Source organism: Rhea americana, unplaced genomic scaffold, assembly GCF_003343005.1.
Source record: "Rhea americana isolate MKP2758 unplaced genomic scaffold, rheAme1 scaffold_75, whole genome shotgun sequence".
In the NCBI taxonomy this organism is placed as follows: Eukaryota; Metazoa; Chordata; class Aves; order Rheiformes; family Rheidae; genus Rhea; species Rhea americana.
Window position 1 is genome coordinate 1,442,410 of NW_028186923.1, and position 16,037 is coordinate 1,458,446.

A 16,037-nucleotide genomic window follows, 5' to 3' on the forward strand; every position below is an offset into this window, starting at 1 on the left:
AATTGGAATTTCACACAACTTCAGTACTAAACATACCCTTGTTCACAAACATACACAAAAGAAATTGTCTTTAAAAAATGACAGCCATATCTGGCCTTGCGTATAGGTCAAGTAACTTGCAACATCTCTTCCYACTTTCTGCGAAGAGTATTTCCTTAATGTGACAGCCTGCAGAGAACAAATTGCCATCAAAAAAGCACTAATGTCAACTCCATGCAACATAAGAAAGGCCCCACACCTAATAGTTGGAGCAGATCTGGCCTACTGCCTCAATTAGATATATTCTTGCTCTTATTATCCCCCCAAAATTGCTCTCATAGGAATTTATTTAGGACATAGTTATGTGGTACGATCGAGCTAATCTGCTGTCTTGCTTACTACTAAAAAAAAGGAAGCCCAAAGCCAGCTCTCCATTTGTGGTCAAGCACGTCTGCTCGCTCCTTCGTTCAGCTCTTGCACTAGCCCCATAGCAAGACAATTCAGCTCCACAACCCAGCTGCGAACCAGCCCAGCAGGGAGCTTTCTTCTGAGCTAGCGAGTTGGGTGGGCACCAGGAAAGCTGGGCAYGGAGGGACGAGCCTCTCCTCCTCAATGGCAGCAAACTGGGGCATCGATTCACCCGTATCGTCTATCCACACCTTCCATGACTTGAATAGCAATCGARGATATTCCTGAATTCTCAGCAATTAACAAACCACATGAATGCCAAACCTTATTCACCTCTAGGGTGGATAAACCCTCTCCTGAGAGGTAGTATCCAGCCCCGAAGCAAGAYGAGCTGTAGCGCTCATACATATATTTTAGGCTGCAAAGGCTTTGGGGCTTTGTTATCGTTTCCATTCTTCGGTCCTGTCATTTGCGCACCATATCCAGTGGATTTCTCCACAGCCTTGAAGTTGTTTCCTAAATTTCACATCACAACTGTGAACRGCTTACAGGTACAAATCTACAGCCGTTCCAGCGCGGAGGGACAGGCAGCTGAGCGCCGCTCGTGCTCGAGAGGGCCAGCGTTGTTCTCTCACTGTATGAAGGCACACAGTGGCTGAAAACTGTTCTGCTTTTGACTACATAAAGTAGAGGGTGATAACAAGCTCTTTGCACCTGCTGTTATTGTTGATGTCCAGCATATGATCTTCCAAAAGAAAAACAACTTCTGCTTGGAAAGAAYGCGCTGCTGCAGTCTACAGCCTCTTCTAGCTTTACACCATTTTTTAAGGGAAAAGTCATAGAGATCMGTGACTTTCTGCTCCAAATGCCATGTTGTTCAAGTCTGCAGTCTTTCCAGTCAGGATCTGCTTCAATTGTTAAAGAAATCAAAGCATTCCTCTGAAGACCGTATATCTGTATTTGAAATATTGTTACAAAACATTATCATTGGTGTAATTTAGTTCAGAGTTACAGTAATCGCAGTAAGGCAAAGAGTCTGTTAGAAGGGTAAGATTCAGTTTGATCAGTTTAGACAAATATTAGGAAATCACACTCCTTTTATTTTTCTTCAAAGCTTGCTGTTCATTACAGCCACACACACTTTTTAAATGAAGAGAATGTGAATAGTATAGTGCGTTATAGGCAGGATTTAACTTTCTCATTTCACCATCTTGGTCTGGGTCAAGATTACCACTGCCTAAAAACAGATAGTGCAAAGTGGTACCTCATTTACAAATGAGAGATCTTCAAAGCGTAGCACTGTTTTCATGTTTATAGCTTTATTATTCCAGATTTAAAGCTGGGAGGTAAATGGTCAATTAAAACAAATTTGGTTTCCATCTGTATCATCATCAATTCAACAAAAGCACAAGCATAAACTCTAGCAGCTGCACTTATACCTGCCAAAGTTTTAAGTGTTTACTAGAAAGCTAGGAAGCATTTCAGCTCTCAGGAATGCGTGCTAAGGGATACACATCTAGGGCAGACTTTTCAAAAACAGTCATTTAATTTTTGAACAGAAAATTGAGCTAAAATATAGGAAAGTGGTAGTCTCTGAAGTCTGATTAGCTTTGAGGAAGGGGAGAGAGATTTAAAGTTAGTCTACACATCACTTAAACTGAAAGAATAAAGTCATTGCAGACACAGATCTAGCTAAACACAAGGGAAATTCCTCCTCTAGATGTATTTCTACCAATAGAAATATGCTTTTATCAGAATAGTATGATTATTACCAGAACAATTTGCCTTTGAAAACACACTTGGAGGCACACATTCGGAAAGATTGCTTTTCATCTCCCTAAAGATCACCGGAGTACACTTCCAAAACTTCAGTGATGCAGGAACAGGTACACAAACCTAGGACTTGCACTTCCGAGTTCTAAATGAATCAAACTAAGAGTGATTCACCTCTGACAGGAGGCCTAAAATACAGTTAYTTATGTGAAAGCTTTACAAGCGACGGGAGTATTTGTAAAAACTCCTCAGCTTGAGCATAGCAACATCACCAGTCACAAATATTTAGCAGAGTTATAAATGCTTTATTAGTTTTAGTGTAATAGCCCTCTTACATAGAAATCAGATAAATAGTTACAAAATAATGTATACAAGTTTGAAATAGATGTTATTCAAAGACTTGTAACRGAGGCAAGATATTTTAAATTCCGTGTAGAATATAACCTTCCTAAAGACTGTATTAAGTGAAATAATGCAGTGGTCTGCTCCAGGAGTCTTTCGTGTAAGTGAAACATCTAGGCTCAGAAGACTTATGCCTATGCATCTCAATTTCCGGCCAGCCTAGGTGCCTACAGCAAYCACTTAAGGATTTATTCCACGCTCCAGATTTCCTAGTACCTTTTTTCTTTCTGTACAAAAGTGGTGATAACTGTACCTGGTACTCTCTCTACCACTCTCAAGTTTGCAGCTCTTCTCCATGAACCACAGAACTAATTTGGATACCAGAAACCCTACCGTTAGTTTTAAGTGTCATTGAACACCAGCACACTTTATATCTTCATGTAGAGCCTGCTAATACTACAATTTTTGCTTTTTCAGTGGAACTTCTATTGTCATAAAATCCTCAGCTAGTGTTACTTCTTGACCACCTAACACTGACTCTGCCTGTCTCTTCAGTTCTGTTACRTCAGTGTCTCCTTCACTTGTTTGAGCAGCTGGTTTGTATCGTTGACTAAAGTGAGTCAAAACCAACTTCTTAACTTTACATAATTTTGCAAAATCAGATGCCATTTTTGGAGTGCTATGACCATGCTCTCTGGCCTTCTCCTCTTGCRTATCATCCAATGTGGCTTCATGAATCAATATATCTGCTTCATAGCAAAGTTTCATGGCTGCATCTCCAACCACCCCAGAACAGTCCCCTAAAATGCAAATTTTTCTTCCAGGAATAGGGTCTTCTAAGACATCTGAAGGACAAATAGTTACTCCATTTTCTAGAACAACTGTRATACCATTCTTCAGTTTTCCATATAGAGGACCTGGCTGAACTCCTGGTAAATAAAAGCAAAAGAGTCAATAAGTGCTAAGATCATTGCTGGGTTTCAAAATCTTTTAAAAGGAGATACATTACACATAGAGCTGTCTCACTTAAAAAATACAACCTCAATATAAGTAGCAATTGACATTTCACATACTTCATACAAATAAAAAGCTTGTAACTAATAGAAGGTTCTTTTGAAAAAAGCTTCATTCTTCATATTAGAGTRAACAAAGTCATGCAAATACACTGCCATACCTTTCTCTGAAAGCCATGTTATGCTTTTTAAACCTTACCTTCTGAATTTGTTTGCTCTTCTCAGTATGAGAGTAGTCTGCAATACTAACACGCAGTAGCATGACACACTGATTCAGACTGCTGCATTGGTATAATCTATTAGAATGCTTTTACTAGAGAATGGAATTAAAATGAATTATGGAGACATAAACACAGCTCTAATTTGCTAGAATACCTAGAAAGGCAGCCATAAAAAGGTTTCTGCTGCTAGCGAACCSGATTTTGTTGCAATTGTTGAAAACTGCAGTCAGCACTCAGCTTGAACACATGCACTTAGACATCTGCTGCCTCCTGATGACTTCTCAGCATCTGAAGCTGCAATATGAACACATCTGCTATCAGAACATGCCCCTTTGGTCTAACAAAGGCATCTAACAGGTCCGATAGGTGTAAGAAAGGCTGTTAGACCTCCAAGGCAAACGCAGCAAAAAGCAGTGATACTGTAGAGGCATTCAGGAATAATTTCCACAAAATACCGGTCTCCAAAGCATTAACTAATTTTAAAGAGGAAGAAATAAGTCAAAGTAGTTACCGATTTCTTTTAGCTTTTGTACATTGAGTTTACCCGTCCGTGGCTTCTCCTCCACTACAAAGCCAAACGAAGGAATGCGGTGGAAGAGACGAAACGCTTTCACAACGAACTGCTCATCATCAACCAGCAAGTAAGAGTTTTCTACAGGATCCAAGTGGAGTATTCTCCCTCGTGCTTCCTCTGAGGGTACTTCTCTGTCCAGATAAGAAAGTTCTTTAAACTCTTCTGCAGGACACTGGTCCCGTGTCGGTACCAGTTCATGAACAACATAAGGAAACAGAAGCTGTGAGTGGGAGAGCTCCATAGTCCTCCATATAAAGTTTCGGAGTCCTAATGGTCCATAAATGTCAAGAGGTGGTTTGTTTGGGTCAGGGCTACTTTGGAGGCTCAGTGTGCACAGTAGGCCAGGAAGTCCAAAAAAATGGTCACCATGAAGATGGGTTATGAAAATCTTTGTAATTCTACCTATTGATTAGCACAACAGAAAAAAAAAAAAGAAAATAAGCAAACACCATGGCAACTCAAAAATGAATCACTTACTTTTTGACAAAAAGGAGAGAAGGAAATGAAAGGAAGGCAGGAAATGAAAATAAAACCAATATTTAAGAACTRAATCCCAAACCACTAAGTATTTGTTTCCACTATAGTGATAACCTTCCACTCAAGGCTTATTTTGACTTACACATCAAAAAGACAAGTCAAAAAAGACTGTTGAGATATGAGTTTTACCTAATTCTAAGCAAAACATGCTAAGAGAAAGGAACAGGATCAGCTGGTGACATCTGCGGCATTAAAATGCACAGCAGTTCGGGAGAGTGGCTGCATGTTGATACATCACACGGAAATTGTGGACTAATGAGAAACATCAGCTGGAATTTGTGTTTTGAATTTAAGACATGAAATGATTGCAATTTCCCCCCMAAAATTCTGGGGGGATTCAAACTTCTTTAAAGAGCCAGAACCCCACAGTTCCTACCTAATTTGTTAAAAAAAAYAGTAAAAATCAGTACTTTGTTTCTTCACTTTGACATTAAATCTGACAGTAGCTTCAGATTTTGGGGGAGYGGGAGGTTGTTGCTGTTATTTGCTACAACGAAGAAGCAAATAGGACCGCACGCACCCGATTTTATTCAAAAACACCAGCAAAAATCTCTCTGGACAGGCACACGCCTATCGCCCGGCGCTGCCTGCAGACGAACGCAGACCCTCGGCACGATCTCGAACCCCGCGAGCGGCGGGACCAAGCGCCTCGCGTGAGCCCCCCGGCGCCTTTCCCCCTCCGCTCGTCGCGGCGCCTCCCGGCAGCGCTAACCTGCTCTCAGGTGGCTTTTCATGAGCTGCGTCTGAGTCCCCTCGCCGCAGTCGAAGAGCCAGGACTCCCCGTCGCGGCGAAGCGCCAGCGCTGACGCGCCTCTCGCCGGAGACGGGAACGCTGAGCCCGTCCCAAGGAAAGTTACTTCCATGGACATTTTACGCGGGTCAGTTTGCCACCTGAAACGGATGTTTTAAGCCGCTGAACGTGCTTATTTCTGCTGGGAAAGAAACATCTGTGCTGTAAGTGCAGGTATCCACCTTGCTTTCGTGGGAAGATCAAATTCCCCTTCCCTCGAAGGGACAACGCGGCGGCCACCAGCAGCAGGTTCCCTTCTTACGCCAGGGGAAGGTTTGCAAACGTGCACGCCGGCTGGTGCGTGGGACCTCTGYCCGTGACCTGGATAGTAAAGCAAAACGAAACCCTAACCAGCCGGAAATCCTCTGGTCTCTGAAACTGCGACTACGTCTCTCTTCTCCATTTCTAACCTTACGTTTTCCCATTGCTGGAGTGCTCCTTCTACCGTTTTTCCCTCCCCAGGGGCAGGCGCTTCCCTGGTAAAAGCCCCTCTCAAAGGACCAACGTGGAGGCCGCAGAAGCAGACAGGCCAGTACGAGTGAGGGGAGAGAGCCCCGGCCCTCGAAGCAGCTCTGCTGGCTCCCCTGGCCTCTCCCAGCTCCCCCCAGCCTCCTCCGGCTCTCCTGGCCTCCCTCGGCCTGCCCCGGCCTCCTTTGGCTCCCCCCAGGCTCCCCTCGCCCCCCTGCCGGCCTCTCCCAGCTCCCCCCAGCCTCCTCCGGCTCTCCTGGCCTCCCTCGGCCTGCCCTGGCCTCCTTTGGCTCCCCCCAGCCTCCTCCGTCTCTCCTGGCCTCCCTCTGCCTGCCCTGGCCTCCTTTGGCTCCCCCTAGCCTCCCCTCAGCCTCCTCCGGCTCCCTCCAGCCTTCCCTGGTTCCCCTCAGCCTCCCCCAGCCTCCCCTCGGCCTCCCCCCGCTCCCTCCCGCGCTCGGCGCCTACCCGGCTGCAGCTGGAGGTGGCGGCGGCGGCGCAGGCCCGGCCTCCCCTCCCCGCGCTCCCTGCCTCTGCCCTTCCGCCTCTGCAATCGCGGCGCGGAGCTGGCGTTGGCGCCCGCCGCCCGCGCCGCGTTCTGGCAGGCAGCCCGGGGCGCTGCGATTCCCGCGTTGCTCTTTTATTTCTTTAGCGCGGGGTTGATGCTCTCCCCGGCCGCGCTGGCTCTTCTCCGCGGACCGCGGGCGTGAGGGCGAGCTGTCGCCGTCGGAGGGGAGAGGGCCGCGTCAGCTCCCCGCGGCGTCCGTGCCGGCGCTCGTTCGCGGCGCAGGAAGGGCAGCTGGACACAGGTGAGCCCAGGTGAGGCCGGTGGCGCTAGCAGAGGCCCGCGGACGCCCTGTGCATCCACCCCCCGCGCTCGAGCCACAACGGGGATCTCGTACCGCTGCCTTGGCTGTTGCATCCCGACGACGACCACACGGCTATCCTGATCCCCGTGGGATGTGCTCCGTGGATCCAGAGCATTTCCAGCACACCAGACCCCCAGCTCACGGATCAGTTTGTCTGAATTTGTATCTATTCCAAACTGGATTTAGGGAAGCCAAACGAGTGCGCGCAGCTGCAGTTTCAGCTAAGTTAGGGCCTGTTAAAACTTCCCTTTTGAAGGATCTCCAGTTACCTACGATGATGCTGGAAAGGCAACTGCCATCGCAGGGACTCCCTGCTACGCGCAGCGGTGGCGTTTGCTGTCCGCTCCCCTGCTGAACGCGAGCAGACTGAGCGCTCCTTTTATACGAGCAAAAACTCCCGAACACTAAGTGATAGGCGCAAAGAGCACAAATAAACAAGCTCTGGTAATTCACAGCAGCTTTCACTCCCTAACCAACTCCTCCTCCCTTCTTGATGTTGTAGGAYTATGCAGGTACGACGACACAAGACATCTTTTGTCATCAGAACACCTATCTCATGAGGCGTCAGATGTATTAACGGAGAAACTAGTGGTCTCGTGGGTAGAGTGCAGCACCTGGGACTCCAGCATGCACGTGGCGAGGGACAAACTACTTCCCCTGTAAGACTCAATTTCTCTGTCTGGTAAAGCACAGAAAATAGCACTCAAGTCCGCTTTTAAGGAGGCCAGTTAAAGTATTGTAAAACAGCTAGATGTGCTATTTCTAGAAAACCYGCTGCGAGAAAAAAATTTATTTGTTTAGTCAACAGTCTTAAGTACCTGTTTTGTTTCTTGATCACTTACAAGGGACAGGAATGTCTTTAAACAGATTAAGGGAAAAATGAGAAAAAAGTGGCTACTGTAGGTAATTTCTTACCAATTTTGTATAGGCCAAACATCACTGTTTGAGAATAAATAAAATCAAATGTCATTTAGGCAAAGAGAATGCATTTTACTAAGAAAATAGAAGACCAGAACACACATTTCAACAATTACAATATTATAAAGAAGAAATAAAACAGTTCACATTTAAATACAATTTTAGTTTCAGCTGAGCAATGACCCTCCTAGATTAAGTCAACCCTCGACAGATTAGACTGGAATTGTTCTCACAAGCATTGCAATACAGAGTTACTTTTACTTGGGTAAGACAGATGTGCTTAAGAYAGAAATTATTTTGCTACTCTATTTCCTGAAAAAAATGACAAACTTGCTATGTTTGCGTAGTCTGAAAAGCATTGTTATTTCTGTTTTTATTAAAAAGGAGCTATTTAAAAGATGGGTGAGTCCAAGCCTGAGGTACTCGGAGGGTTACGTTCAGTTCAGTCCAGTGCCCATTTTGCGCGTGCGGAGTGTATGTGCACACCATGCAGAGAGCTCTCGGAGTGCYGGCAAGTCGAACACCTGACCCAAGAGAGGTTTTAATGAGTTCTAGCCGTGGTTCACTACACCACACGATACCGAATTCTCCGYGTGCCACCTGGCTGTTAGCACACATCCCTCTGGAGCAGAGGCCTAAAGCGTGTCGAGGTTGCTTCGTGTTCCACCGAGAACATCTGCAGACTTTCTGATAGCACGGTAACATCATATTTCATGGGTAGGTAGGAAGGTCAAGGTAGATACATACAGAATTAGATGTTCCTTCACCAGAGGCAACTGAATTGCATTCATTAAATTCAGCCGCCAAGTGGGTGTAACTAGAGCTTTGCTCTAGATTTTCTCCTTGCTCTAGTATTCAACACGATACCAGTCCTTGCATATGTACATTTGCTACAAAACAGGATAGCAGTACGCTTTGCAACAGTGAGCATCAACTTTTTTTAAGAGTCCTAAAATGACAGTGGTTTTCTTCTTAAATTCAAGAATAGCATTTATATCCAAGAGAGAACTGAAGCCCAAACTGTTTTGTTCTTACTGTCCCCATCTGAAAGTTGGTAGATTACTTCATCTAAATCACAGAGAGACTAACATCTGCACCTTTAACATCGAGGAAGGCTGCAGCAAACCCCAAATGAAAGATGACAACTTGAATTTTAATTAAATCCAGAGTCAGCTGAACTAAAATTCAAAGTTGTAGCTACACAACAGTACTGATCCCAGTTCTCCTACAGGAGTATTCACTAAACAGGGCTGCTAGTGAAAAAAACACAAGGTATACTGTCTTCGTCCCTTACTTACAGTTTCTGCCAGAAGAGTGTGACATAGGATTACTTCACCCCCTCCTGCAAAACAGTGTGCTGGAAAAAACAGTACASAGAACACATACACCTACCACAGGGAAACCTGTTAAACAGTGATCTGCATGTAAAGCATCACTTCATTTTAAGCTTGGAAAACAAACACAGCATCATGAAACATCACCATTAACTAACATATCCAAGAACAACTTACRTGGCAAGTCACACTTTTGGTTTTAAATATATCAGACACTATATTTTAATAGTCTTCCTCTGTGTGTCAGCTGTTGGCACACTGGCATACGCTTGGAATACACAAACCTCTGTAATCTTTGAAGGAGAACATGCACATTTCATAAGTGAGGTTATGCTCCCTTAGCTGCTTTTCTTTTTAAAGACCTTCTGCTTCTCCTCACCTAGATGTCTCTGTACGTTGCTGTCAAAAGACCCAGTCTTGCTCCAGCTGATTTTAAGGAAGCAAGTCTTGGATCAATCCTGAAAAAGACTAAGCATCCTCAGCTCTGCTGACTTTTATAGGAGTTTTTGATGCTTAGTATTTTCTCTGAAGTGTTCTGTACCTCCAGAATAGCATCCTAACAGAAGAGACATGACAGACATTTCTATACCATTCAGAGGGCAAAAGTCACTAGGGCTGTGTGAAGAGCTACAACACTAGTCGTCGTTTAGGCAAACATTTTCAAAAACCTATATAAGCTTAACTTACTCTATGTAGCGTTACAAAATGCATCCTGGTGAAAGCTCTTTGCTTTTGCATGCTGCCTGAGAAAATTTTCTGTACTGATACAGACTAATAAATGCTTTTGATAAAGCCTGCAAAGAAAAAAATATCAGCTTAAGTAGAATATGAAAAGGGATCCTTCCTAAGTGGCAAGATGAGCAGTTAGTTAGTTAGTTAACTGTCAATTAACAGCTAGCTAATTGATTCAAAGATTTATTAGATTTGAAGAGTTCATCAAAGCTGAAGATGAATCTATGTACTTAAAAATACTCTGAAAAAGATGGAAGAGTGACACACTCAGACGTTTGTGAGCTGACGCTACCTGTTGCAACCGGAAAACAATGGCTGTAAGTTGAAGGCAAAAATCCTACAGTGTCACTATTTCAAGCTATAGATGACCAACAGAGCCTGCTACATGCTGGAGACAGATGTGCGTGCAGACGAAGCCTACTGGGACCTCTCAGCTGATGTAACTGGGACGGATTAGGGAGACACAGTGAGGACTGTGCTACTCYAGACCTCGGGAACATCTACAGCCACATCGTGAGGTGACTGTGTCACGGAGCCTCACAGTCAAAGATACAGTAAAAACATGAGGAGTTTCTCCTCACCTATGCAGTGGGATTACATAAAAATTATCTAGTAATGCTTTTAGCTAGGAAAATCCYGCTATCAGCTAGTTCTGAACAGCGTCTGTTGGCCTCTGCGTAGAGAGGACAGCAAGCAACCCACGCCAGGAGGAGAAAGAACAGCATTTCACAAACAGGCATCTTCCCTGTCCTTGACACAAGCCACTGCCAGCTGCCTGTTTGGTGGCTTCCTCTGGGAACCGAAACCACTCTCGCCCCACACAGGACTCCTGTTGCAAGCGGGGAATATTATTTTCCCAAGTGCAGATGTTCTGAAACCCTGAGTACCGTCAGTGCCCTTTCATTATAAACGGTGGCTGCGCTCGCTGCCTGAAAAAGGATCAGGCTCAGTAGATGGATGTAGATCTTTATTTTGCAACACGGAGCTGCATTTACTGACTGCCCTGCCTCTGCAGTCAGTCTCAGCCAGCGCTCAGGATCAGTGCATGGGGTATCTGTTACTCCTCTACGTAATTAGGATTTTGCCAGAGGCGAGGAAGCGTGCGTTGGCTGATAGGCTTTAATACAACGATGCAGAACCTCACTGACGCACTACAACAGGCTTTCAGTCCGTGCTTCAGCAAGAGTTGAATTTTCAGAAGGTAAAAATAATTTGTACACTAAATAAATAATTTTTAGTAAGATCATATATTTAAATATACTAAAAACTAAGCATAGCAAAAATAGATGAAAAAAACATTCTTTGTAAAAACATTGTGTGTGTGTTGGTCTTTTCTTCTGTATATATACTTATATATACGTTGCAAACCACATAAAATCACACAACTTGGCAATGCAGCATCTAGAGCCCCACRAGACAGCTCTTCACCATTTTGAATATGTTTGTTTTTCCCTCACATCACTGCTTTCTGTGTTTGTATTATCAGTCTTCTTTCCTTGCTTAGGTGAAATCTTCCAAAAGTTTACTGTCTTTTTTCCCTAATACTTTTTTATATTAAAATCAGAGACTAGGCAATAAGCAAGAGCCGGTGTCTTTTTAAGGGGGTACGAAGTCTGTGTTTCCTGTTCTGTGCTGGCCATACTTTACATACTTCAGAAGAGATTGCATTTTCCAATGTAAATAAAGGGCACAAGGCATATGCCTGCCATGGGTAAATTCTGAGCAAGATTTACTTCATCTCTTTGGTTTATGGCGTCAGGTTTTAAACCTATCTTTTTTTTTGGCCAGTACAACTTTTTCAATATGTATTTATTCATTTTTGTCAGGTTTTTGTCTTTACGCAGCAAAGGACGAGAAGGCATATCATCTTCACTTCTGTTCCTGACATACCATCGTCTTTTATAGAGACTAGATTTAGAGAAGTCACAGACTGCCGCTAGGAAAATTTGTTGTTGCACACTAATATAAAGTAACGAAGGTCATCGAAAGCAGATGTGAACAAAATGAAAAGCAATGCACATTGTGATATTGGTATCAAATGTGCAGTACTATCACTGTGAGGAAATAGAGCCAAAATTACACTAGCAATTTTTGTCTTCATACAAAACACCCGAGAAATTAAACCTGCACAGGGAGAGGGAGGCTCAAGTGATCAACTTRCAATTTCTAAGCATTCGATCTTTCAAGTCTCCTATTTACTGTTTTCAAACTAGGAGTATGCCGAACCGAGATYACAAGAAACATTCAGTCAAACTTCTGTACATGTGCGTGTCAACAGCTGCCTGTAACACCTCCGGGTTTAGCTTCAAAAGCTTGTGGGGAGGAGTCTTTTGTTCAAAGTGGCAACTAAGTCCATTTAGGAGCCCTTCAAGTCAGAGGTATCATAAAAACATTAAAAGCAAGTCCTTCTGTGAAAACAAAGTTATGCAAACTAAAGGGAGAAAACGATCTTGCTGATTTACTTAAAGGAAACAGAACCTGAAAAAAATTAACAAGTGCCCAAGGACTTTTGTTTCACATCACCTTGGAGTCTACCACAGATGTTCCTCTAAAAGATTTCYGTAGATTACTTCAGAGTCTGCCTTTATAGGATATAATTTATAGGATTTATAGGATAATTTATGCTTTACAGGATATAGCATAGCTTTGTTTTTTAAAGTCAGCAAGTGATTAATACTAATTTTCAGACTTTCCAAGAATATATTTTAACTAGTTCATATTTCTCCTAATAGAAGATTTCACACAGTGATGAAAATTCAGAATACAAATATTGCTGCAGATTCTACACGTGCACATCACACTGCTCCTCAAAGCACATTTGAAAAACAGAGCAGCCAATGAAGCAAGGAACTCCGGACACACGCCTCTTTAATCATCAGACCAAACAGCCCATTAGACTGTTRGATTTGTCTTAAGACGTCCTTATTTTTTCTTGACAAATTCTCTTACAATGTCACAAATGATGCAGTGTGACAATACCAGGAGAATTAGACAGAAGGCTGATTATTAAAAGCAGAAATAAATGATTCTGCAAATCAGCAGTGAGGAGAGTGCTATAATTCATTAAAATATGCATGCAGCTAAAACATCATTATTGGAATTCTTTAGTGCGGTGAGGGCTCTAAGGTAGAAATGCAACATCATTATTCAAATTAATTTGAGAAAGCTCTATCAATTATGTGACRGATGCTATCACCCATATGGTTCATCAGATACTTGGGAAGATGGGGAGAAATCTATGTCAAATCAAAAACAAGGGAGAGGCAAACAGACAACAAAATGAGAGAAAATAAATTACAAGTCTCAAAAGTCACGATTTAAATTGGTCTGAAAAGGGGATCCCTGCAGAGTAGAAGATGCTGTCTGAGGAGTGTATCTTCCGGTGCATCAGTGTACCTTGGACTCAGGCCAGTCATACACATCTGGCATGAAGGACTCATACTCATAGGTCCAAACTTTTGATCGAATGTAACGGTTCTTGTCTGCAGGTTCAGGATAGTGGAAAGCCATGTTGTTCGTGTACAAAAATTCCATAACCTGAAAAGTTAAATCACCATGCAGTTGTGCCTTTTACTATATTCATGTAAAATTTGTGCTTCCACTGGAAAATGTTTAGGACTCTACAGCTCGAACAAAGATAAATACCAAAGTCTTTTTACAGTTACAAATTCAGGAATTTACAATTCTTGAATGCCTTATCAGGAATCTGGAAACTTCATTTCAAAAATCAAAGGAGAGTAATTTTGACCAACCATCACTGCCAAACTGAAGCATCCAGCAAAATCAACATTTTTGTAAGTGTTATTAATGGCACAAAGATAGGTCCGGGTGCTTTGTGCCTAAGTACCTAGTGTCCAAGTATCATGCTGTACAACTCACTAAGTTAATATACACATAAAACACATAGTGCAGTCCACTTTTATGCTTCATACTCACCTTGACAGCAATATAAATAGAAACTTCCCTGATATTAGACAGTGGAGGATAAAGTCTTCCCTGTGCAAGTTCTTCATCAGTCAATTGTTCTGTCAATGCCTGAATTAGAAAAACGAACAAGTTCCTATTTACTGCATCCTGAACACGATAAATAACACGCTAAGGTGCAAGAGAGAAATCAGCTGGAGCATTCTTTGCTACTACAGCTCTCCCAAAACAGTAGAATGTGACACCTCAAGTCTCAATATTCTCAAAGGCTGACACAGCAATCTATGTCCGGATCAGCAAATTCTGCTCGTAAGCATTCAGCAGAAATGAGATCCTATTTTTGAGGCCAAGTTACCTATTAACAGTRGAAGTTACAAGAGTGCAACACGACTGCAGGGGTGCCCGTGCGTTTGGTCACTTGATTCAGCGGCTGCTCCGACGTGGCAGGAGCTCCTGCTCCAGAGCAGAAAGGCTGTACAGCACRGGAGCCCCGGGGCCACGCGTGTCCCTGAGCACCCGGCCTGCCGTGGGGCCCCGAGGGGACAACCAGGAGGAGGGCAGGAATGCCCTCACTCCTGGCAGGCAGGGAGCTGCCTTTACACATGGACAGATTTCGCATTTGGGTGTTCAGTTTATGGATGAAAAATATTAAATTTTCACAGGAAGCAGTCACTTCCCACCATTTTGCTTGATCAAAAAACATTTTTTTTGATTTTATCCCCCCTAAAAGGAAACAGAAAAATCATACAGTTTTCAGCAAGATTTGAGATATCTCAGAAAACCTGTCACATCAACCACCCCTGTGTCAGAAGCTACAGCCTACTCTGCTTCCACACTTACCTTAGCAGCCTCTAGGAAAACCTTATCACTAATATGTCGAACACTGCTGAGGACCACAGCGAGAGCCACGCCTACAATAAAATTACCGCCAATTAGGGCCACATCGTTTTAAATTACGCACCCTGCTGCTGAGAAGCTGAAAGTCATCCAGAATGTTATTTTTAAAAGTCTTCCCACGGCCTTCTACACACGTTCACAAGACCATGTGTGCCAGTCATTTAGCATAATGAGTGGCTTTTGACAGGGGGTTGGAGCTTAGGAGCTGGAGGAAGAAAGGGAGAGAAAGGATAGAGGAAGGCAGGGAAATATCCCTATTACCTTTTTTTGCACCCTCACTCACGCAGACGTAACTCACAGGTGAGTGTATTGACACTTACTTTCTCCTTCCCCCCAACACAAGCAGGGGGACTCGTGCAGCAAGAGTGAGACCTTTAATAACACCCTCTTCCTAAAAACATCCAGTTGCGTGAGCAATTATATGTATATGTGACATATATAGTCCCCCATGCCTGGCACCCACCCTTAACTGACTGTCTTTCATTCATTCTTCTCATCTTTAGTTACACTTCTTAGTGCTGGAAACTTGTCTCTGTACAGCTTCACCCACTGCCTAGTGCAGCAAGAGAGTCTGATTAGAGGTGCGAGCAGCCTAGTTTCAAAGACCAGCAGAAGAGAATTTTCTTTATTACCTGGAAAAATATAAGCATTGTTTCCCTGGCCTGCTTTGAAGGTTCGTCCATCCTTCAAGGTCACCAGGTCGAAGGGACTGCCACTGGCAAACAAGCATCGTCCCTGCAGAGGCAGAAAGACTAATCACATCTTTTGCCAGTCAGCTCCCAAAGAGCCTGCACTACGGAGCAATAACGTCGTTACGAAATACAGGGAGGCCGGAGCCCTGCAGCTCCCAGTCAGCTTTAGGACTGATTCAGCAAGGTACCAAGCACACAGCCGAACTGGAAAAGGCAAAACAGCGCTCCTGAATGCAACCAGACAAAAGTGCATCTTTAAATGCCTTGCTGACTCAAATCTCTCCAATCCTTGAATGACAACAACCAAACCCATGCTTCCCAGTAGAGCACAGCACAGCCTGGAAGAGGTAAGAGAAGCAGTGAGCACCTCTTCCTCCTGCAAATCTCTGGAAGGCAAAAGAAGAAAGCATGCCCATTTAATTGTGCAGCTCTCTAGGCAATGAGAGATACCTATTTGTTTTAACATTCATTGTTGTTTAAGACAGCAAAAACCTGGAGGAATTACTTGCATACAAAACAATTTACTTATGTTTTAAGTATAAGAGCGTTAATCAAAAACCACGGCCACA

General features: G+C 43.6%; 2 protein-coding genes across 4 annotated transcripts in view; both read right to left on the bottom strand.

The window, feature by feature from the left end:
• Window positions 1-2,444: 2,444 nt before the first annotated feature.
• On the bottom strand, window positions 2,445-6,714 carry ELAC1 (elaC ribonuclease Z 1). Of its 2 annotated transcripts, XM_085322182.1 has the most exons (5): window positions 6,571-6,714; window positions 5,820-5,958; window positions 5,560-5,738; window positions 4,248-4,712; window positions 2,445-3,431 (listed from the first exon to the last, which is right to left on the bottom strand). In XM_085322182.1, the coding sequence occupies exons 3-5, from the start codon at window positions 5,714-5,716 to the stop codon at window positions 2,959-2,961; spliced, it is 1,095 nt and encodes a 364-aa protein (XP_085178308.1). In that variant the 5' UTR covers window positions 5,717-5,738; window positions 5,820-5,958; window positions 6,571-6,714; the 3' UTR covers window positions 2,445-2,958. The 2 variants fall into 2 exon arrangements, with proteins under 2 accessions (XP_085178308.1, XP_085178307.1); XM_085322181.1 differs by lacking the exon at window positions 6,571-6,714 and adding an exon at window positions 6,048-6,226 and having other exon boundaries at window positions 5,560-5,958.
• A 1,223-nt stretch (window positions 6,715-7,937) lies between these two features.
• Window positions 7,938-16,037, bottom strand: part of ME2 (malic enzyme 2) — a 36,698-nt gene continuing 28,598 nt past the window's right edge. For both annotated transcript variants that reach the window (XM_085322179.1, XM_085322180.1), the window contains 4 exons: window positions 15,409-15,511; window positions 14,720-14,790; window positions 13,892-13,990; window positions 7,938-13,492 (listed from right to left, as the gene is read on the bottom strand). In XM_085322179.1, the coding sequence (XP_085178305.1) occupies window positions 13,343-13,492; window positions 13,892-13,990; window positions 14,720-14,790; window positions 15,409-15,511 (423 nt within the window). In that variant the 3' untranslated portion in view covers window positions 7,938-13,342. The remainder of the gene's footprint in view (window positions 13,493-13,891; window positions 13,991-14,719; window positions 14,791-15,408; window positions 15,512-16,037) is intronic.